General features: G+C 40.4%; 1 protein-coding gene and 1 pseudogene across 3 annotated transcripts in view; one reads left to right on the top strand and one right to left on the bottom strand.

The window, feature by feature from the left end:
* Window positions 1-18,845, bottom strand: part of Stim2 (stromal interaction molecule 2) — a 122,535-nt gene that overhangs the window by 59,962 nt on the left and 43,728 nt on the right. For all 3 annotated transcript variants that reach the window (NM_001363348.1, NM_001081103.2, NM_054083.2), the window contains exon 2: window positions 7,590-7,720. In NM_001363348.1, the coding sequence (NP_001350277.1) occupies window positions 7,590-7,720 (131 nt within the window). The remainder of the gene's footprint in view (window positions 1-7,589; window positions 7,721-18,845) is intronic.
* Window positions 11,835-11,972, top strand: Gm52846 (annotated as a pseudogene).

The following is an 18,845-nucleotide window of genomic DNA, read 5'->3' as shown; positions in this document are numbered from 1 at the left end:
CCACCACGCCCGCCTTCCCTTTCTCTTTTTAATATATTGTTTGAGAATTTCATATACTGACAGACGGATGGACGGACACATACACACACATACCTATATATAACCACCCCCAATTCCTTCCCCTCTAACTCCTTCCATATACTTTTTCCACCACTTTTCTCTTCCAACCTCATGCAGCCTTTTTTAAAGCCACTGGATCCTGTGCTACCAGTATGTGTGTGGGTGAGGGGCCATCCACTGGAGCATGGGCAGACTCTAAAAGGGCATCAGTTCTTTAAATGTCATTAACTCAAAAGTAGTTGGCAAATGAGCTGGAATCTCAAAGACAGGGAGTTCAGGAGATGAGTTCTACACCTGTCACAATAACACATCAAGAGGCCAGGTACTCAACTAAACAACACTGGAGCAGGATAGGAATTTTACAATTGAAATTAAAGTGTCTAGGTATAAGTAGAAAAGTACTAGACCATTTCACTAAGATCTGAGTCAGTAATTTACAAAATGCTTTTTAATCATCTAGGTTGTGAACCACCCTACTTCAGAAATATCAAGGATTTTCTCCAGAAATATATAAACCTAGCTCTTTTATAGGTCCACATTTTTTTTAACAGAAAGTACTAGAAAATTTCAAGATGGACTTTGATGAAAAGCAAAATCAACCAGAACAAGGGGAAAGCAGGGTCTTTTGTCAGACCTTCATAGCAGTGAGGTCATGCACTCTGCAGATGACCAAAGCGCTGCCCAGGAACAAGGAAGACTGAGCCCTGGGCTGTTTCTCCAGGGATGCAATAATGACAAGTAAAACCGAGACGCTGAGTCAGCACCAAGTTAAGATATAAAGTTCCTCTGCTACTATCAGTGTCCTGAAATGACTCTCAGGTTTCATCAGATAGCACAATCAAAGGGCTTGGCACAACCGAACATTTGGTTCCACCCAGACTTGTGGCTCAGCAGGGCTGGGCACTGCTCGAGAACACGTGTCAAGCTACTGCCAGGTTTCTAGGGAGCATTCTATGATTTGGTCTGTAGAGTAGGTTCTCCCCACTGGGCCAATTCCCTTTTTATCTACTTCTTTTCTACTGTGAGGCCCTGGGATTTGGCTACAGAGAGCTTTCTCCTTCTTTCCTCTGTAAAGACAGATAACATATACATGTGCCCAAGCTTTTTCCCTACCTCCTTCCAAACACACACTTGGACCCATATCATTCTTCATAATTTGAACTCCAGTTAAATTACAAATGATCAAAGAAGTAACAAAAATGATAGGATTACTATTTGGTGATTAGCACATTTCTGTGAGTCATTGATATCAGAATAGCCTGAAAGATCCCTCTCACCTAGCTTCCTAGGTATCCTACCTACAGCATTTCACACGTTATTTCTAGGGTCTCCTCAGAGTTATTGATTAAGACACTTATTCTCTCAGTATGAATTAAATTTAAAACTTTATAGAATTTACACCTAAAATAGCTATTGGAACAAATTTATGGGGAAAGCTCCTTTTCAAAAAAGAATATATAGTTCAGTGATATCCTCCCATATCAAAACATCTACCTTTTCAGCCTTACACATATGCATTTCTAGGTTGGTATATAGATAACTGAGCTCTGCCATTTCTTGTAGGTATCACAGCTATCAACATGAGATTCTCAAGAAATCTGCAAACACAGCAGTGCCTCTGACTGCACTTCCTTAAAAGATTTTCAGACTTGGTTGCTCTTACAAAAATGTGAGCAGACTATGCGACATATACCATGAACTTGTTCAGACCTCTCACAGAGGGATATGCAATCTAATGCAGTTGACAGAGATGTTCAACTGTATCCCATTTTTAACACTTGTAAATAGTTTATATGTACCTATTTAACATCTAATATACACACGGTATTAAAATATAGATATTTAAAATTGTATCTGAGAGTACATATGCAGAAATTCCTTCCTATAATGAGAGAGGTGAAACAAGAATAGTTTGGAGACATGCATGCAGGCAAAGCTACTGTCCGCTTCCCACAGCTCCTTATTTTCCCAGCTATCAGGAACACTGAGTGATTTACAATTTTAGTCCTAAGCTCTCTTAACATTTGCCATCAGTAAGACTTCTGTTTTAAAGAACAGATGTGAACAAAACTAAAGAACTCTAGAGGCTAGGAACTCTTGCGTGTTCTTCCCATCCACCTGAGGTACAGCATCTACTGGCCTACCAGCGTTTTTCCTATTTCCATTGGCATCTCACCTTCTCAGTACTCATGGACCATCAGGCTTAACTGATGCTTTTGTGGGTCATTCCTTACGTCTAAGGTCTTTGAGGACATGGTAACATTAACACACACACCATTAAATCAGACCCACCAGAAGAGGGCATCAGATCCCATTACAGATGGTTGTGAGCCACCATGTGGTTGCTGGGAATTGAACTCAGGACCTCTGGAAAATCAGTCAGAGCTCTTAACTGCTGAGCCATCTCTACAGCCCCACTACTTCTCAGATAACTTTTAGTCACACACATCATTCCTTAAAAATCTAAATATATCCTATGAAAGAGCTGGCTTTGAAAAGTTTGATTATGTATCATTTTTAAAATGAGGCCTTTTGAAGGAACTGATATAATTGTACTACTTCAATGCTTTATAATCATGTGGGGAAGCTTCCTACTGAACATTTGCAGTTGGCAGGAAAGAGACAAGCTGTGTTAAGCAGCACCCACGGTGGCCCCAATAGGATAGGAATCTTCCAATCTATTTTCCTAACCTCCTTTCTTGAGTGTCAGCCTGGACAGTATCTAAGTTCCAGCAAGCAGGCTAAAAGAAAGACAATGGACCATCATTCCAAGATGAAATACAAATGGGCTAGAGAGAAGGCTCAGCAGTTAAGAGCACTTGATGCTCTTGAAGAGAAACCTAAGTTCAGTCCACAGCACCCACATGGCAGCTTACTGCCAACCTTGATGCTAATACTAGTACCCTGTTCTTGCCTCCATGGGAACCAGGCACTCATACTTTCAGAAAAAAAGACTCCTTAAAAAGATAAAAGTCTGTGACTACTTCTATGTTACTGGTCCTTCTCATAGGGACCCAACTCTTCTGCTTAGAGCTCTTTCTACTTGCTCTGGGGGAAGCCAGTGATATTTTACAAGGCCCTATGGAGAGAGCCAAATGGCCTAACACCAAGTAAACAAGAACACATGAGAACAATGTGAGAACACATGAGGAGGATCTTAGTGGATCTATCCCTCACATACCGTTTCCCCTCAAGCCCTGCAGCAGACTTTTGGATTGTGTAACACTAGCAGGTACATCACCAGCAGAGTAAAAGAGAACTAGAGTCAGATAACACACTACTAGGGCTTGAATCTAAAATGTCTTGCCCAGGTTCATGTTCTGAGCACTTGCTCATGGGCTGGTGGACTGTTCTGGGAAATTGTGTAAGCATTAGGAGGTGGGAGAGCCATCTATTGAGTTATGTCTGTTGAAGGTTATACCCACGGCCTGATTCCAGTCCCATTCTCTGCTTTGTTATCTCCCATGATATAAAGAGTCTCCACCACACAATGGCCAGCACTATACACTCCATCATGATTTCCCTACTCCAACAGGATGAAACTTTTGAAATCATGAGCCAAGAGAAGCCTTGTTTCTCTTCACTGGATTCTGCCAGTTTGGTGGCAGCAATGTAAGAATTAATTATACACCTTCCTCTCCAGCACTACGGTTTCTGACCCATAGACACCAAAAGATGATAAACTGCATACATATAGCCTCCCCACAATCTTCCTGTCCGGATCCCCTTTTCCACTTAAGCACTGAGTTTCTTAAATGAGCCTCTCGCAAGCCTTGTCAGAACGTTAGCTCAAAGGCACACATTTCATCTGGTTTGTTCCCAATCGATTATTCCAAGCATCTATTTGGACATCTGGCATGCAGAAGGCCCAAAAGTATTAGCTCAAAATCATATGAATGAATACAAACTATACTGATCAATGTTTTCTGATATGACCAAAATACAAAATAAGAAAGCAGTGAAGCATTATAAAATGCTAAATACTTCTGAATTTTTTTAAAAAGTGCCACTAAATCCCCCAAATACAAGAAACTTTATTTTTGTTTTACTATGGCTTCTTATTAAACTCACAAAATTTCCTAATTATAGCTAATTGAGGCCTATTACAAAACTATTTACTTTTTTAATGAGATACTTTATTTTAAAGAACAATTATAAAACTGGAGACACCAAACTAGCCCAAAAACTGCAGAATTAACAACTCATTCATTTAAGCCCTATACTAGTACTGTCAAAACAAAATGGATATAAATGTTTAATTTTAAATTTTCTAAAAGTCACATTAAACAAAAAGAAGTTAATTTCAGCACCACAGTTAATGTTATTAATATGTCCAAGACATTATCATCTTACATACGTAACCAGTATTTTGTGTATACATGCACAGTTACTGTACAATGTGTACATGAAGGCCAAAGGCCAGTGTCAGGTACCATGCTCAGGGAGTCTCCATCTATTTTTTTGAGACAGGATATCTACTCAATCTGGAATTCAACAATTCAGCTACACACGCTGGACAGGAAGAGCCCAAATCATTCTGTTTCCGCAGCAGCACTGAGATCGCAGGCGTGCCCGTCCTGCTCAGCTTATCTCTGTGCTGGGCATCTGGACGCATGTCTTCATGTCTGCACAGCAAGCATTCTGCAGACTGAGCATTCTCCCAAGCCTCCACTTTTCAAATGTACATACTTTATTTTTCTCAAATATTCACACTTAAACAAATTATTACAGTTAATAGCATGCCTCATTTTCAAATTTCAACTACTATATGTAGCTAGCGGCTACTGTACTGAACGGTGGACTTCGACATGGTTTTAGGTACCAGTGAAGTATAAATGCCCACTGCATTTATATTTAAATATCATTATCAAAAAGGGAAAACAATATTTCCTATAAATTTCATATTAATAAAATCCTAAGCTCTACTTTTTAAACATAGGACTTTATGAACTGGGGTACCCTGAATGAGCTAACAATGATCCTCCCAGAAGGTATCAGTTATTAAAACTCTCAGCGCTAGGGATGAGATTACAAGTAATTTGTAATTCCTCATAGTAATCTGTCAGGTGGTCATATGGGGGAACCAACACAGGACTGACTTGACTCTTGGTTGCCCACCATCTCTGGACTCTATTACTGAAGAGTTCACAATGTAGGACATAGAAAAATCATGCTGGAACTGGCCCGCAAACTTCCTCTTTGCTACTTAGTTTTCATGGTCTAATATTCAGGCCTCTGGGAGAGAAATGTCTTACCCAGTGGTAACTTTGCCCAACTGTGCTAGACCCAAAATGCTACAATATTGATCTGCCAGGCAAGATGTGCCCACTGGTGTATAATGTCATCAGCATTGTGGATGTAACCAAGTGTTTTCTTATTAGATTTGAGGCCTGCACCACAAGTGAATTCTTGCCTGGTGCTATAAACCTGAGTATACATTAGGAAGGACACAGTCTCTAAGGGGGAACCTACTACTCTTGTTTTGCTAAATGGATATATTGTCAAACTGTCTTCTAAGTATTTATGCTTTTAAAGATAGATTAGTGCTAATCTCAACTCTGGGAAAAGAAACATCTCTCTTTAGTGGGCAGCAATTAATGCAGACTCCCCTAAATAGGACACTGTTATCAGCCCCTCTCCTGAAGGCTCAAAAACCATCATAGAAAGTTAGAAAGACTGTTAAGAGCCAGAGAACGGGGAGGAGTGATGCAGTAGCCATGGGTGCTTGTACAAGACCCACATAAGATCAAGCAGGTCAACATTACCCACGGATGGGCTGAGACTCACAAAGGCCCACATCTACTTGATGAGTTGCTGGCTGCTAGATGAAGGTGTAGCAGTCTTTTTTGTTTTAATTCTGAGCTCATCTTGTAAATATATCAGTTGGAACTGGACTCCACAATTCTGCATTTTGATCCACTGTTGTTTTCTGTAATGGTTTCTGTCTGCGACAAAGTCTCCTTGATGAGGAGTGAGGACTATACTCATCTGTGAGTAACAAGATAACTCCTGCACCTAAGGCTCAAGAAAGAGCGGATTAAGCCATAGATAAAAACCTTAGAAATGGTCAGTTTGCTGTGAAAATATGTGTCCTAGAAATGTCAGAAGCTACCATCCATGAAGTCTCACCAATATGACTAGCTAAAGATGAGATGAATAGACATGCTAACAAGCCCATGAGCCCTCAATCCTAGACAAAGAACTATAGGAAAGCTAAGTTCGGGATAGTCTTCCCAAGGGAATAGCACACCTATTGATCATCAAAATAGCCCTGAAACATACATACATACATACATACATACATACATATATATACACATATACATACACACACACAAGTAGCATTATACAGACTAACCAAGTTTTATTATGTATTCAGGCATACATGCATAGCACACACATTACACACATACTATGTAACAACAATTAAAGAAAAAGAGGGCATGACTTTGAAAGAGATGGTACATGGGAGAGTTTAGAGGGAGGGGAAAAAGGGGGGTGGGAACTATGTAATTAAATTAAGGTTTCGAAAAATAAATAAAAGCTGGCCATGGTGGCACACACCTTTAATCCCAGAACTTGGGAGGCAGAGGCAAGTAGATGGATCTCTGTGAATTTGAGACCAGTCTGGTCTACAAATTGAGTCCTGGACAGCAGGGGCTATTACACAGAAAAACCCTGTCTCAAAAAAAAAACATAAATAAATAAATAAATAAATAAATAAATAAATCTTTAGAGACTGTCACTGTGAGGTAGCAATACTCTTTTCCCACATAGACTGTGCTAATCCACATGACTTGCCTTTGCCAATCTGATAGTAGCAAGCCCTGGCAACTAGAGGCACGGTAAACACTCCTACACAAGGACTTCCTGGGATGCTACCACTTGGAAGCCAGCTGTCAGGCAGTAATAAACTCCCACCCAGACTCCTGGATGACAGACATACAGAAAGAGAAATCATAAAATATAGGAAAACATCATAGCAATATATGCCAACTGCCACAGACGACCAAAGCCCATCCCTACAGTAACGAAAACATTGCCCAGCTGAGCCCAGGAATCAACTCCTCGTTGTTAACAGGGCTGTTTGCAGTGGTGTCTATAGAAGCGCTGGGAAGTGACACTGAGCAGGGCATGTGCTTGTGAAAGCCATGACTACGAGGAGTTTGTGTAACCAGGAAGCATGGGGACACTGCGCATGTCTGGAGGCTCAGCTATGGTTAAGGATTTAGAACCTGGGAGAATTTAAGGCTAGCCTAAGTTATTATACTTCACACCCTCATCTCAAAAAAAGAAAATTCCACAACTACCAATCTGTGAAGTCACAATTACTATGGAAAGGAAAGGGGAAGGAGGAAGAGGGGTGGTGAGAAAAGCAAGCAGAGGAAGTCAGAAAAGCCATGTAAATACAATAAGCAAAATCACAGCTTAAAAAAGAAAGCTAAAGGCACTGAGAACCAAACTGCATCCGGAAGAATCCGGAAACAGAGACTGAAGGAGAAGGCGGGCAAGAAGAGAGCCCCACCCACCTCATCACTCTCGTCCACTTCGATCCCGCCGTCCTTGTCGTCGTCCATCTGTTTGTGTATTGTCTGAAGTGCTTCCAAGCTAAACCTGTCTTCTTCAGTGAAGCAAGGTGGACTCAGCGACATACAGGGATCTGAAACAAAGCAGAGGACAAGGTTACCTTGTCACACTAGAACACAGATTATAGCTGGACGGAACGAAAAAGAAAAAAGAATCAGACTTCAGAACAAGACCAAGAACTTTTGTCTTACCAGAATACATTTGAACATCAAAGATATAATAAACCTGACTAAAACTAAGTAATGCAATTATCAATAGGCAGAGACACCTCAATTTTTCTAACACTTCCTCATCTTTCAAGATCTCTTTGTATCCAATATTTCTAAAGAAAAAGAGATTTGCTCGTATTAAGAAGAAAAAGTTAACATGGAATGGACAGGGTTCCTTTTGTACAACCCACTTTAGTTCAAATGAAATGCTGTGGAAACATTCAGAACAAGGAAGGAAGGAAAGTGTAAAACGGTTTCCTATTTATCATAATCCAAGCTTCTGTCTATCTGGCTTTTCAAATGTGTCCATTTTTAGATCAACAAGATTTTTTTCAAGAGACTTTTTTCAAATCTTATTTCTCATGTTTTCTTTAATATCTGTTTGTTGGTTAAACCCCTTCCAATACAAGAAAAACAGAAGATTATATTCAAGTTGTTAAAACTAGAGATCTCGGGCTACAGAAAGCCCGGGAAGCACGAGGCCCTGGGTTTCAGCCCCAGGACTATAAAAATAAAGTAAACTAATAAAAATGGAACACTATTTAGAGGGCATAAACCACATGAAGATCTGCAAAGGCTGAAGGTCGGTGGGCAAAAGGGTCTCTTCTGAGGCTGTGACTAGTAAAAGCCTATCTGCCAAGCAGGACAGTCCTGCACTCCTCCTCCGCACAGCCTACGTGCTGGCTGATACACTGAAAGATTGGTAGACATACTGCTATGATTTTACTAAGCCATTAAAACAGGGTTTAACTATAATATCAGTAGAAGCAGAGGTCTTCCTAGATGCAGTGACTTTAAGGTTTAACATAATCTGTGGCATTGCCACAGTGTGGTTATCGCATCAATAGTAAAATCTGGCCCTGTTGTAAACCGTCCACAGTTAACTGTGAACAAACCACATGTCAGTGGTCTTAGTTATCTCACTCATCTCTAAACGGAATCGAACAGGCCAGGTACTTACTCAGACTATAAAGTCTGAAGATAAAATTAAGAGTAACATATAACCTGGAAAATGCAAATACAGATAAAATTGGACCAGGCATGTTCATACATGTCTATAATCTCAGTACTCAGGCACAGGCAGGATTGTCACACATCTAGGTGACATTGCTAATGCTAGGACAACCAGTGCTATAGAGCAAGATCCAATCTCAAAATCAATTCCTGGACTGATTGAAATTAACTAGTTACTGATGGGTAACTATTTACTTGAATGTACTGCATTTTAAAAACTTAACTCATTTAAAAGAAACACATCAAAGTCTACTTCAAGGTCTAACTTGCTCATAAAAATCTTTCACAAGTACTACATAGTACATACTTCCTTCTCCAAAGTCCAGTCCATCAATTAAATAAATGTCATCTATTGTGTAACCTGCCATATTAGGCACTGGAAAAGTAACAGTGAACAAGAGAAAAACATTTAAACATATCCTAGAGAGATTATAAGATGAGTTAGTGACGGCCACAGACATTGTAGCAAGGGCAAGCAGTTGGGGAAAGGAAAGCAAAAAGTGGCTATGAAACGTTAATGTATCTGAACTTTTCCCATTCATATTCTCAGATCATTCTACCTAAAAACATCACTTTATACTGTACTCTACTAATCTGTGGTAGCTCTGTATATTATTATCTGTCTGCTCAGCTAAGCACAAAAACAGGGCAGGGACTACATTCCTCCATTTATCACAAGTTTATAACAACTAGAATTTTGCTGAGTAATATTTTAGGACTGGTTAATTCTGATGCTTCTATGCCCGTGAAAGGCAACGATTGACATTAGAAGTTAAAAAGACAATGCAGTCATTCGAAAGCTAAAAAGTATGATGTACTTTTTAAAGTTCACAATCTAGAGAGAAAGAAGACAGGCAGGTTCTGATATTATATTAGAACTATTAAGAACACTAGCTAGCTACATGATGTCATGATTTCAATATGCGCCCCACCCCCAAAGGAGCCTTGCACTGGAAACATAATCCCCAGAGAACAGTACTGGGGAAGGATCCTAACAGGGTGCTGGGTCATAAGAGCCCGCCCTCAGGAGCAGGTTCCTGCTAAGAGGAGCTCCAGGCTAACTTTGATCTTCTGCCCTCACTTGCCCTTCTTGCATTCCTCCCTCCTCATGCTCTCTTGCCCTTCCTTCTTCCAGCATGACAATGTAACAGAATGCTTGGACCTACCAGCCAGCTCCCTGATCATGAATTTTCTGGCCTTGAAAATGTATTTCTCTCGTTTACAATGGCCTACAGAGTACTAAAATGGTATGCTATGAGAACTTGGACAGAGTCTAATCCAGAGTAGGAAAGACAATACACTTTTCTTTTTTTTTTTCCATTTTTTATTAGGTATTTAGCTCATTTACATTTCCAATGCTATACCAAAAGTCCCCCATACCCACCCACCCCCACTCCCCTACCCACCCACTCCCCCTTTTTGGCCCTGGCGTTACCCTGTACTGGGGCATATAAAGTTTGCGTGTCCAGTGGGCCTCTCTTTCCAGTGATGGCCGACTAGGCCATCTTTTGATACATATGCAGCTAGAGTCAAGAGCTCCGGGATACTGGTTAGTTCATTATGTTGTTCCGCCTATAGGGTTGACAATACACTTTTCTTGAAGTGAATTTAGAAAATTTTAAAGGCCCTACAGCTGATGGCCTTGAGGGGAGAGAAGCATGCCTGAAAGAAAACGTTCAGTGACAGACAGAGAGTCTGTGACATCAGACATACACACAAGTGGGTTCCTCTGTATGGAGAAGAGAGAGCATAGGAAAAAACGAAAGGCACTGTCAGGAGACTGCAGGGATATCAGTTGTCTAAACCTTTCCTTTTCCATTCTAGGGAACTTGGATTTTACCTAAGGACTAAGCAAAGTCAATAAGGGTTTTCAAGGAGGGACAAATGCAATCAGACTCATAAGAGGTCACTCCAGTGACACAGTAAAATCAATGGAACGAAGGCAAGGCTGACAGGCACAGTTGTGGGAAACTGCCACAACAAAAGCACAGGAATTCAAGCACAGTAGGTCTGTAATGACGACAATTCTAGTATATGAGGTTTTGTGGAAGATGGAGCAATCAATAGTATGGCAACAGTGATCTACATTTCCACACAGAATACTGTTTCCTAAATTTAGAGTAGATGACATGGTTCAGTGAGTAAGCACACTCGCTGTGCAAGTCTGCTGTCCTGATTTCAGTCCTCTGGCACCCCGAAGTCTATCCCCAACCTGACTTTGATCCCCCAAATGTGGAACAGAACCAACTCCACAAAGTTGTCCCTTGACCTTGACAACGTACAACACTATGGCATATGTGCCCTTCCCAACACATATGTACTCCCCAACAAACAGTATTATTTTTCCCACTGATTGATTTATTTACATCCTCACCAAAGCTTCCCCTCCCTCCTCTCCTCCGAGTCCCACCTCTCACCTCCCTTTCCTCCATTCCCCCTGCCTTTCTCTTCAGAAAATCAGGGGCCTCCCATGGATATTAACTGGCCTTGCCATAGCAAGTTGTAGTAGGACTAAGTTCATGTTCTATTGAGACTAGACAAGGCAGCTCAGTTAGGGGAAAAGGATTTAATAGCAGGCAGCAAAGTCAGAGAGCAGCTGCTCCTGCTGTTAGGGAACCCACATGAACTGCATATTTGTTACATCTATGCAGAGGGCCTAGGTCCTCCCATGCATGCTGTCTGGTTGGTGGTTCCGTCTCTGTGAGCCCCTGTAAGCCCATGGTAGTTGATTCTGCAGTTTTCTTATGGTATCCTTGACCTCTCTGGCTCCGTTAATCCCTCCTCTCCTCTTCCACGAGATTCCCCGAGCTCTGCCTAATGTTTGGCTATGGCTTTCTACATCTGTTTCCATCAGCTGCTGGGAGAAGCCTCTCAAATGACAGATGTGCAGGTTCCTGTCTGCAAGTCTAGCAGAGCATCATTAATAGTGTCAGGCATGGGTTCTCTCTCATGGCCTGGGTCTCAACCCCTTCTGGGCCTCTGGCTAAGATCAAGTGTAGTGTCTGTTCTCATCAGTTTACAATTTTTTTTTTTTTTAAGAATACTATTTCCTTAAAGTAGGACTTAGGCTCACAAATCTTAAGTCATGAGTTCTTAACTCTATTGCTTTACTCTAATGTCTCATTTTATTTCGTTCTCGGTTGTTTCCTAGGTTAATTCAGCAAGAATGATCACTTTAAATCACATTAGCTGACTTATTTTAAAATTCAGTCTACTCTATAAGATCCATGGCTGTAATGAATACAGTGTAATAGTTTCAAACATGACAGCTGAAATTCTTCTCCATCAGAATTTCAAAGACCTTGGCTCCCAAAACGCACTAGTGAAAAACATGTCTCCAGACCTGGAACATGGTTCTTTTTTTTTTTTTTTTTACAATGAAGAGAGGTATTTTTTATTAAAATCACTACGTAATTAAGTAGTTTTTACTTATCCTTTATTTTACAAGTTCAACATGTTCAAAGCATAGTTTAATCTATCTTTATGAGTCCAAAGCAATAGTTTTATCTATCTTTTGTTCCTTGTACTAATTATAAGTTGAAAGCAATAAATTTTATGTCATAGGTTAACAAAGTTTATTTTATTATTATTTTTTTAACCTGGAACATGGTTCTTATCTAACGAATTCATTCATTAAACAACCCCCGTACTAGCCAGGCTCTGCCTGGTGCTGGGCACACAACACTAGGAGGCATCCTGGCCATGGAACCCCCAGCTTGTGTTAAAGGTTTACCCATTTTGGCTTGTGTTTTCAGAGGTCATGGTGCAGCACGATAGATTGCTTTGCTTCCATATACTCAACACTCTCTCCTTTTCTCTGCACTGATAGCACCTGACATTTGAAGAAATGGAAATAGCTTCAACAGAGTCAGACCGACCCTGCTTAGCCAACAACAGCATTAAGTTCCACCTTGTGTTCCTGTATTCAATGACAAATGCCCTGTCTGAAGCATTTAAGTGTTTTGAAGTAAAAATAGTTACTTATTTCATCTTAAGTGAATTAAAATTATTTCCTTTAGTTAGAATTTTCTACTATTGAAAACCAAAGCCATTCTATAAATGTAATCTATTATCTCTAACCCTATGTTTGTACCTTTCAGAGGAAATGACTCATGGGTAACTTGATTAGTAAGATCATACCTATCTTAACATAATATTTGGGATTTTAACCAGCTCTTCAAGCCACCAAATCCAAGAGTCAGTACGAAGTATATAAAGAAATGTGTCGGCAGTCTTAGAAAAGGAGTATTGCTACCACTGATACTGCCTGACTGAGAAAGCAACTGACAGATCCAAAAAGCATCTATGTCCGGTGGGGAAGGAAGGTTCCAGAGTGACATTCCCAATCTCCAACATACACAATTTCTACCTTACTTATCTTCTGGACAGGGTATCTCACTTCAATTCACATTTCTCTTGAACACACAACTTTTTAAGTGTGAACTTTGCTCTCACAAGCTTAAATTTAGACTCCTATTCCCACATATGTGGCAAGCTTTGGAGAAACCACAGAGCCTGCACAAGGCAGGGCCTGGCTGGTAGAAATGTGTCACTAGGAAGAGCTACAAAAGGTTAGCCACACCTTATCTCTAGTCCTGCTTGCTGCTTCTTGGACCACTGCTATGTTAGATCCACTGCCTAAGTCTCTATCACTACACACTCAACAGTCCACTAGGCCTGTTCCTCCGTAGTAAACTCATGACCTCTGAAAACACAAGCCAAAATGGATAAACCCTTAAGTTGCTTCTGTTAGATATTTGGCAATGGGATTAGCAATGGGAAATAGCCACACCTCTGTGGTAAATATTTTGTGTCATAACTTTACCTCAAATTTGAATAGTCTCACTATCTGCCTCAATGGGTGTCATGTTCAATGGCTTAAATGGCTTAATGCTTAAGTGGTTTAAAGGTATATAAATATTCAAGGCTAAATATTAACTGCAAATCATTTATCTAGCAAATGACTGATTCTAGGTCAAAAGCCACATGCACAATAAGTTTTTAAAAAAGTTAGTTTGATAACCATACAATGGCAGACATCTGTGAGTAGTATATAAATAAGAAGAAAACCTTGCGTATGCCCACAGAAAGAAAATCTTCAAGGTAAAAGTGACATTTGTATTGGTTCTTCAAAGTTCTCCATGAAGACACACACAGGCAAGAACATATGTGGCAAATAGTTACATTAAATACAGTGATAATGGAAATATGAAATGTCTATCATATTATAAAGTATACATAAGAAATTGTGGTTATTTATTTCATCTTGACTAAATAGGCGTTGTTAACATTCAGAGAAAAGACCTGCTTGTAGAAAGATCTAAAGACTATTCTGAATAAAGCAAAAAATAATACATAAAGTCTTCACTGGCAAAGAAGCTCATGTTTGCAGTTTCCTCTGCCAGCACTAGGCTTTCTCCCTGACATACCATGGCTGACCAACTCCCTTCACCCCAGGCTACCCAGCCTCGCCTGTGCTCTCTGCTGGCTCCATGCTCTCCATAGCCCCTGTCACAGTGTGCAGCACTTCCCAGGTTACCAGCCTGGCCTGTGTTCTCTGCTGGCTCCATGCTCTCCACATTCCCTGTCACAGTGTGCAGCACTGTGCCTTTCTCTCCTCACTAACTCCCACACTGAGATGCAGTCATGAAATCACAGGCTTTGTTTTGATCAGTCCTCTCCACACTACCTAGAACAGGATCTGACTCACAGAAATGCTCAAAATTATTTGTTTACTGAATTACTTATTAATTGGCTTTTAAATATAAATGTTTGGAGAAGTCTTTTAAGAAATTACTCAGGGGACTAGAAAGCTAAGTGTATCAACTGACAACTTCTCACCCCTTTATGGTCGAGGGTAAATCTAAACAGGCAGTACAAATTTCATGATTCTGTACTTTGCTCAATTGTTTCATGTTCATCTAAGGCTTAACATGAAGTCTATTCACTCTCAGATATTATTATTTACTTACTGAACAAAATAAACAATACACAATGCAAAAATATCCAACTGCAACTTTAAAATGCTAAGCACAGCCTTCCCAGGGCTCCTTTAGTAGCGAAGGTAACGATAAAGAAACTCTGTGAGGTCAAGGACAGAGACTGTTCTGACCCATACTCCACCTATAATATCACTATAAGATGCATAATAAATGATGTGCTTGAGTTGACACGTCCACAGTTGTCTCTGCTGTGACCTATGAAAGAGATACTTTAAAGGGACAATAAAAGTAAGTTCAGGAAGGAAATAAGATGCACTCTGGAACCCACAAATAATAAAACCCGCTAGCAGGGTGTCAACCAGCAGTGCTCTGGTCTTTTCTGCTCCCCTCTTCTCAAACTCTCCCCACAGCTTCTTGTGGACTGTGGATGGGAGGCAGGGCAAGGACATTAAGCAACAACACTGTGCAGGGCAGGCTCATGCAACAAAGCATGGTTCTCCAATAAGCTAATCTTACTGCCCAGTTTAGAGGAAGAAACCACTATCAACTGAAGGTGGTGCCGTAACAGGAAGTGACTCTGCAGAGACAGCCTGGGCTATCGTCAGTGAAGATCAAAAACACCAAGCCTAGGGTTCTGAGGGGACTACTGGCTCAAGTGAGACACCTGCCCACACCGAGTTCCATCTGCACACTAAGGTGGCTTATGGTTAGGGTGGAAGTGACACAGAAAAGTGTCAAAGGAGAAACTTGTTGAGAACTCAGTTATCTGGTGGAGTACAAATCCTCACTCCAGACAACTTTGTTTTACAATTGTCCACATGTCATTGATGAACATACACACTGTGACATGTAACCACCCAAAGGCTTTACTTTATAAAGCTCACTTTTATTGTTGTACACTTTATGGGTCTGCTTAAGTCACTGAAACACGCAGCCACACTTAAAATATCACAGAGGGTAGTAGGACTGCCTCCCAACCCTGTGTTCTGCCTGTTCATGCCTCACTCCCAACTCCTGGCAAATAGTGATCTTCTTAGTTTTGTCTTCTATCATAGTTTAGATCCTTACTACACAACCTTTAAAGTTAGGCTCCATTTGACTAGAAAACCAGTGACACAGCTCAGTCAATGAGTATGCTACATAAATAAGAACTAAGTACCCTGTTTTAAAAATAAAAGTCTAGGCCCAGCAGAAGGCTGCACCTATGATCCCAACTAGTCAGACAGACACAGGAAGACCCTGGACTTGCTGGACAGCCAACACAGTGGTACATGAAAGCTCCGGGTTCATGACAACCTTGTATCAAAATGTAAGAGTGACTGAAAGACTCTGACATCCACCTCAGGCCTCCACAGCACCCACATTAACTCACGTACATACTTGCACACACACACACACACACACACACACACACACACACACACTCGCAGGAACAAAGAATCATGTTTCTTTATACTGGTTCATTTCCTTTTATGCTAAATAATATCTCATTGTCTGGATGAACCACCTAGTTTATCTGTCCATTCTCTGCTGGTAGACATCTTGGCTGCTAAGCTTTACTATCAAGAACAAAGCTATGTGTAGGTTTTTGTAATTATCCAACTCTTCCAACAAGTGGAATCTCTGGACTTCACAGAAAACTGGTAAGTTTTATAAGAAATGGCCAAACTGCCTCCTAACACCATTTATACCATTGTCCACTGCCAGCAGGGTATGAGTCCCTGGTGTTCCACACTTGGTCAACACTTCCTACCGTCAGCGCTCGTGGTCTTCCAAACTGAGGGTATGACATAGCTCACTGTTTTCACTGGCATTTCACACAAGCATAATGTGGAATGTGTCTTCATATGCTTATCTGAATCTTCTTGATAAGATATGTTGCCTATGTATTTGTCACCCAAGACTGTCTATCTATCATAGCAGTCTAGGCAGTAAATCACAGAGCATAAGCTACAGGGATAAGGATGGACTCACTAGCATATGCTTCCTAGTAGCTAGCACAACGCCCTAGGTTCTGTCCTCCGCATCACAAGAAAACCAGAAACAAACAAAGTAAATATTAAACTGCAGGCATCGTAATAAAAGTAAAAATAACAGATCACACTGAAATGACAAGGGAAGCTTATCAGGGAGAGGACACAGACAGGGCTAGCATTTCAGGCCTAAAAGTCAACTAAAAAAACAAAGTTATTTTTCTCTTCCATTTGGCTAATCCAGACCATACAAAGCTTCTGAAATGTATCAACTACAATTACGCTGCCCCTGAAGAGCATATATGCTGTATTCTGTCCCCATAATCTACTGATACACACAGAGACTATAGCTCAGAAACCTACTAAGAGACAGGGTGGCTGAAACAGTAAACACAGTCTTTAGTTTCCCTCCTAAACTTCATGCAGAAGTGAGTAGGAAACAGAGCCAGGTAACTCTTAGCCAGCAGCCAATGGCCATGGCCCACTAACCATGCACAGCATCACACCCTGCCAAGAGCTCAGCTTATCATCTTGGCAACTACTTAAGAATCTCATGATTAGGATTTGCTTAATCATTACCCCTGAAAGAAAAGAAAATATATTGGACATATTACTGCCATAAACAGTCCAAACCTTTATCAAGTCAAATATTTCAGTTTAAATGCTTTTAAAGCAAACATTAGTATCATCAGGGACAATTCCCTAGTATCACTTTCTAATATGCCAAACAGCGGATTCAAATTCACACAGAATGAATGATGTAATATCCTCTTGAGGTCAGGATCAATCTCCTATGTCTACCACTGTCTTATTTTCCCTGCATCTAGCATGAAACACTTAGCCTGTATGTAGTAGGATTAATAGATCCCCAAAAAAATTGTTTTAAAGTTTTATGTATTTGTTTCAGCATACTATATACTCTATTGTCTGGTGAACAATGAGCCTTTAGAATACGCTAGCTAGAATTTACTAGGGCACATTACACAGCAGAAAACAAAGGGGAATGAGAGCCCCACCATCAGATGTGTGCATACAGTACTACATTACAGTGCATCAAAACACAAGTGAAGAACCCCAGACTCCACAACACGTCAGACTATCCGATGGTGAAGAAGGCAGAACTTACAAATAACAGGCCTAAAAGCTACATGCAGCTCTATCTAGTTACAGAGATATGTTATGCTGAAGGAAAAGTAAAATCCCTTTGCTAGCAGCCCCTTCTAACTGCCTGTTGGAGCTCTGAATCTACAATCACTACATGGTATAAAGGGTACCTATTAATTTTCCCTGACCCTAGCAATAACAAAGCAGTTGCTCCTCACGGTAAGTTATTTTTTCAACATTTTATGGTTTTGATTGAATTATGAGATAAAAACTCATTCCCTTCCTACTCTATGGCATTTTTTAAAATTAAAATGTCTTATCTGATTATTTTATAGCCACCTATTCCCATTCACCCAACTACAAACACAAAGCTACTTCTCACTTACCCACATCTACCCAAATGCTGTTTTTCCAGAAAGTGCTGGAATTGCTGCCTCTACCTCAACACTGACTTATTATGAATATGATTCATTTCCTAGCACAGTCCTCTATATAACTTAATTCTTGGTTAACCAACATGTCTCTTCAGTGTATGCAAATAAGGAGTTCTTCATAGAGCCATCTTTAGTTCTTCCTGCAGACAGTTACCTCTTTATTTATTTTCTTTTGTGCTATAAGTGCTACAAGAATGTAATAATGTTTTTGCTTACAGCACTCAAGCATCTGTTAAATGGAAAAATATTTTTGACTAGGTGCAAAGAAAGAAAAAAAAAGCAAACAGGTGCACGTACATACTTATTGACTCATGGTTTCCCAGGATGTTATAAAAAAATGAACAACAATATTTTGAACACACAGAAGCAATTTCTAACTTCTCTCTCAAAACAAGAAACTTTTCCTGACGGAAGCAACATGAGGAAGATTGTGGAGAAGCAGGGACCCATGCAGCACCTGCTCTTCCTAGACTGACTGAGGTAAGCGCTCCCTGAGATCCTACTGCACTGCGCGAGGGAGGG

Source organism: Mus musculus, chromosome 5 (genome assembly GCF_000001635.26).
Source record: "Mus musculus strain C57BL/6J chromosome 5, GRCm38.p6 C57BL/6J".
NCBI classification, from domain to species: Eukaryota; Metazoa; Chordata; class Mammalia; order Rodentia; family Muridae; genus Mus; species Mus musculus.
This window is presented reverse-complemented; position numbering and strand designations above follow the sequence as displayed.